The sequence below is a fragment of the Lygodium microphyllum genome, chromosome 6 (assembly GCF_053477565.2).
Source record: "Lygodium microphyllum isolate KBCC chromosome 6, Lygodium_microphyllum_v1.1.10, whole genome shotgun sequence".
Lineage (NCBI taxonomy): Eukaryota > Viridiplantae > Streptophyta > Polypodiopsida > Schizaeales > Lygodiaceae > Lygodium > Lygodium microphyllum.
The window spans coordinates 121,733,856-121,739,225 of NC_141140.1; the positions used below are offsets into that span (position 1 = coordinate 121,733,856).

The following is a 5,370-nucleotide window of genomic DNA, read 5'->3' on the forward strand; positions in this document are numbered from 1 at the left end:
AAATAGATAGAAGTATAGTCAATGTTTTCTTCCAAGTGACTATCCTTACATTGCAAAGTCTCGTGGTAGAATGGGGAGTTGGATCAACTCTAAAGCAGATGTATGGATGCTAAGTGAGATAGCTAACTAAGCCAAGGCAAAGCGGAGTGTGTGATGACTAGAGGTTGGAGCCATCATGAGAATGAATCATCAACATAGTTGCACAATAGGGCTTACAACCATAGTTGTGGGTAGCCAAGATTTTGCATGTGGGTGTAGGAGGTTCGACCTAGTAGTCCAGCCAACCCATGTGTAAGGTTCAATCAAGAGAGTTGATTTTATCACTTTTGAAATCGATACAAGTATAGTCAACATTTTCTTCCCAACTCCAAAGTCATTGTGGTTAACATGGGGAGTTGGACCAACTCTAAATCATGTGTTTACAAGGAAATACTTTGTGGTTAGCATGGGGAGTTGGACCAACTCTAAAGCATGTGTTTACAAGGAAATGCTAACAAAACTAGGTGCTAAATTCGAGAGTGTTGTGTCATGTTAGTCCTTGGTCCTAAATTGGGGTATGTTGTGTCATGTTTTTATAATAGGATCCTACGTTTGAGGCACCATACATGGATAGACCAAACTTGAGCTAAATTGGGGAGTGTTGTGTCATGTTAGTCCTTGGTCCTAAATTGGGGTGTGTTGTGTCATGTTTTTATAATAGGATTCTACGTTTGAGGCACCTTATATGGATAGACCAAACTCTAGCTGCCCCTAGGGCTTGAACACTAGACCTGATCTCAAAGAAAGACCTCATCTCAAAGAAAGACATGCTTTACCAGTTGGACTGATGCACTAAGTTATTGTATGTTTCAGTTAATGATAAGGATTAGCTAACATGACAGCATATGTCCTTGTGTTGAACTCAGCCAGAGTAAATTCATCTACAGTTCTTGTTGATGTGCGCCATCGGTCATCGAACGAACCGAGGACATGCTCTGCCTCTCCCGATGCCTATCGAGGGTCTGATAATGCAGCATCAGACGAAGAGAGGGGAGATGCGGCAACACAGCAGCAGGAGGCAGGGAAGAAGATGGCGGCGGCCGACCTGCTTCCTCCTGCTCTCGCGAACCGTCTCGTGGGCCTGTTGCAGAGATGCAGGCGGGACAGAAATACATCACAGGCAGTGCGCCTGCATTCTTATATGCGCCAGCATAACATTGAGTCCCACGCAGTCCTGGGGAATTGCCTGGTCCCCCTGCTGCTAGACTGCGTGGGCCTGTGCCCTGGCCAGCTCCTATTTGACAGATTATCCCTTCGTTCAGAGCCCTCATGGACCTCCCTCATCTCAGCTTATGTCAAATCTGGCGATCCCCGACATGCCCTTGGCCTCTACCTCCACATGCAGCATGACTCCGTCTCACCCAGCGGTCCCACTTTCCTCTCCCTCCTGAGAGCTTGCACCAGACTGAATGATACTGGGGCGGGCTATGCGATCCATGCCGACATCATCAGGCAGGGCCTGGATGACGATGCTTTCATATCAAACACGTTGGTTGATATGTATGGGAAATGCGGTTTGCATGCGGAAGCACAATGTGTGTTCGACAACCTCTCTACACAGGGCATTGTCTCTTGGAATACATTGATCGCTGGATATGCTGAGCATGGTTTCGGAGGGAGAGCATTAGAGTGTCTCCAGCAAATGCAGCTGAAAGGCTTGCTGCCTGTTGCTGTTACGTTTCCTTCCTGCTTAAAAGCATGTGCTGGTACAGGAGCTTTACAAACGGGCCAAGAGCTACATGCTGAAGTGATTAAAAGAGGTCTGGATGGAGACCTCTTTATAGCAAACACCTTGGTGGATATGTATAGTAAGTGTGGCTCACTTCCACCAGCAAGTTATGTGTTTGATAGGCTGCACACCAGAGATGCAGTTTCATGGAATGCAATGATGGCAGGGTTTGCTGAGCATGGATTTGCTAAACAAGCCTTGGACTGCTTCAAGCAAATGCAGCAGGAAGGAGTATCTCAACTAACTATTGCTTTGAATTATGGCTTCAAAGCTTGTGCTATTGCAAGGGCACTAGAAATAGGCCAACAGTTACATACTGAGATGATTAAAGAAGGTTGGGATAAAGACCTACACATTAGTACCACACTGGTGGACATGTATGCAAAATGTGGCTCCCTTGCAGAAGCACAAAAGGTATCTGATGAGCTCTCAGTTCGAGATAAAGTCTCATGGGCTGCACTGATTTCCGGTTATGCTGAATGTGGGTGTGATGAACAAGTGCTTACATGTTTTACACAGATGCAAATCCAGGGTGTGCCCCCTGTTGCCCTTACGCTTACGTCCAGCTTGAAAGCTTGTAGCAATATTGGAGATCTAGAAAATGGTCGAGAAATACATGTGGACATAATCAAGAGAGGTTGGGAAAAAGATCTTTCTGTGGCCAATGCATTGATAGATATGTATGGCAAATGTGGTTCTCTTGAAGAAGGAAGAAAAGTGTTTGACACACAACCAGTTCGGGATGTCGTAACATGGACTGCAATGATAAAGGCATATGGTAAGTATCATAAGGTTGAGATGGCTACATGGTATTTTGAGGAGATGCAACGACAAGGTGTAAAGCCAAATGATGTCACTTTTACATGTCTCCTTGCTGCATGCAGCCATGCCAGCCTGCTCCTCAAGGGTCAGGCGTATTTCAGGTTGATAAGAGAGACATATGGCATGGAGCCAAATTTGGATCACTGTTCTTGCATGGTTGACCTCCTTGCTCGGTCAGGCCGTGTGTGTGAGGCAGAGAGGTTTGCAGAAGCCATGCATTGTATTTCTTCTAAAGAGGTTTTGAGGACCCTTCTCAGTGCTTGTAAAGTTCATGGGGAAGTTGAGTTGGGATTTGGATGCTTCAAGCGTCTCCTTCAGTTGAATGATGATGAAGCTGCTCCATATTTGCTGATGGCGGACATTTATGCAAATGCTGGCAGGTGGCATGATGTGATTGAAATAGAGCAGATGAGGAAAAATGCAGGGGCAAAAAAAAAGCTTGCAAGTGTTTCTTTAGAGGTGAACAAAACAATGCATGAATTTGTTGTGGGCGATAAACAAAGCGAGGGCCTATCAGCATTTTCAAAAACTGTGAGCTCATCCATGAAGGATGATGGATATGTGCCAAATTTGAATTTAGTTTTCAGCTATAAAATTGATGAAGCTGTGCATGAGTTTGTAGATGATTTTTCTGCATGCTCAGACCTTTGTACAGATGATACAATGTATGATACAACGTTCAGGACATATAAATACAACTCAAATAAAGATGGGAGTGATCAAAGTAGTGATGCTTGTATTGACATGGTTATGGATAAAGGATGAATTTTGACCTGCTGACATAGGTTTACTTTAGCAGAAGAGATGCTATTTGTTAAATTTATTAAACGTAAAAGAAAGTTCTGAAACGACAGTTGGACAAGCCCTTCACTGAAGAGGAATTGGAGTTTTTGGTCAACAAAATAAAGAAGGCCCCTGGTCCAGATGGGTTCCTGATGGAGTTTTTCCAGGTTTTCTGGAGAGAAGTGGTCAAGGACCTGTGCAGGCTTTGTAATTGTTTTGGGCAGGTCTGAAAGCTTTGCTGCAGCCAATGAGAGATTGATCAAATTGATCGCTAAGAACCCCCCAAGAACTAGATTGGGTGACTGGTGCCTTTTTAACTATGCTGAATACAGTTTACAAAATCATGGCCAAGGCTCTTGCTTGGCACGTCAAATTTCTTTTGCTGGAGCTGCTTTACCCCCAGAACACGGCTTTGTGGTGGAGGGGCGCATTCAGGATCCTATTTTGAATATGGTCACCCTTCTTGACTATGTTATGCTAACTAGAAAACGATACATACTCATCAATATGGATTTCAACAAACCGTATGACTGCATCTCATGGCAGTTTTTAGTGGAGTAGCTCCAAGCTATGGGGTTTGGGGAAGGTTTCTGCAATGTAGTCCGATTTGTTTACCAATGCTACAGTGAAAGTGTCTATTAATGGGGTGTTGTGTTAAGGGGTCCTCTCTCAGGCATTTGGTGCAGCAAGGTTGCTGACTAGCGCCTTTGCTTTTTGCCATTGCTACGAAGCCATTTGTGAGAGCTCTCTATGGTGAGGTGGAGGGCCTTATCACTAGGTTACCCCTGCCTAATATACAGTTCTTTGTTATGCAGATGTTTGCCGATAACACCAAGATCATTACAGTTGAAGAAAGCTCCTTGGATTCTTGAATGGATGTATACTATGATTATTCAGTGGCTTCATGGTCACTAAATAGTTTGGGCAAAACTGAGGTGTAGTATCTATCATGGGAAGACCCGCCTGCATGGCTGGTGGAGAAAGGTTTTAAGATGGCCAAACTGGGTAATGTGGGCTGGTACCTAGCTAGTGTGGCACAACCATTACTATGTATTGGCAGTGCGACTCATGGTGCTATAAACTTTATTGTCTTACACTTAGGTGCAGTGTTTCCATTCTCTAAGATAGTGTGGGGCAAGGTCGAGGCTCCAGGGCCTACTTATGGAGCTATGAGAACAAACAGTGGGTGGCTGTGAAAAAACAGGTCACAGCATGCAAGTTGCAGGGCAGACTTAGCCTAGAGAGGCTGATGGCAAAGGCGAGAAGGCCTATTGATCTTCATCAACCATGGACTTGCCTAGTCAAATTCTTTTTACAGCACCTACAGGTGAGTAGAAAGGTTCGGATTGAGCTTGAATGAGAAGATAAGCTACTAAGCTCTCAAGTCAAGCTGGCAGTCCAACACTCGGACAGTGTGCTCGCTCTAGCTGTGTGTTGGTGCGAGGTCCTTGACCAAGCAACATGGTTGGGGTCTAGCTCTATCAGTCACTGTGTGTTTGGAGAGAGAGAGAGAGAGAGAGAGAGAGAGAGAGAGAGAGGACAACCACCAAAATGAAACAATGGTTTGATAAGAATCAATAAAATATTATCTATACAACAAAGCAACATTGTTGACACTAGATTCTTAAAAACTCTAGAAAGGTGGACACTTTAGGAAATGTGTACCAACTACATAATTCTAAAACTAGTGAGATGTGTAGTGAGGTTCAAGTAGTGGGATTGTGTGTGTTTATTGTCGAAGTCCTTGTTCTTAAATATTGACTATTTCACTTGAGTTCAAGAAATAACGAATCTATTAAAAAATCACAGTTTTTAAAACCTTGGATAATTCAAAAGCGAAGGGAATCTACTTGTATATTTAAGTACAAGAGTGTGGAATCCATTGAATACAGTTGATTCTTATGCTCAATTACGTTTCTTCTCTTCAAAAAGTGAGATTTCTTGCATCTCGCTAGGTGTTTGTGTAGGTTGTAGCTTGCAGCATTGTCTCTATGTTA

The 5,370-nt window shown here is 43.8% G+C and overlaps 1 protein-coding gene across 1 annotated transcript; it reads left to right on the forward strand.

The window, feature by feature from the left end:
• Positions 1–874: 874 nt before the first annotated feature.
• LOC148035055 (pentatricopeptide repeat-containing protein At5g27110-like) lies at positions 875–5,167 on the forward strand. Its single transcript, XM_087680773.1, has one exon. The coding sequence runs from the start codon at positions 875–877 to the stop codon at positions 3,353–3,355; it is 2,481 nt and encodes an 826-aa protein (XP_087536899.1). The 3' UTR covers positions 3,356–5,167.
• The last annotated feature ends 203 nt before the right edge of the window (positions 5,168–5,370 follow it).

What these genes read in the sequence shown, in the direction of transcription:
- LOC148035055 (XM_087680773.1), top strand. Translation starts at nt 875, where the DNA reads ATGACAGCATATGTCCTTGTGTTGAACTCAGCCAGAGTAAATTCATCT.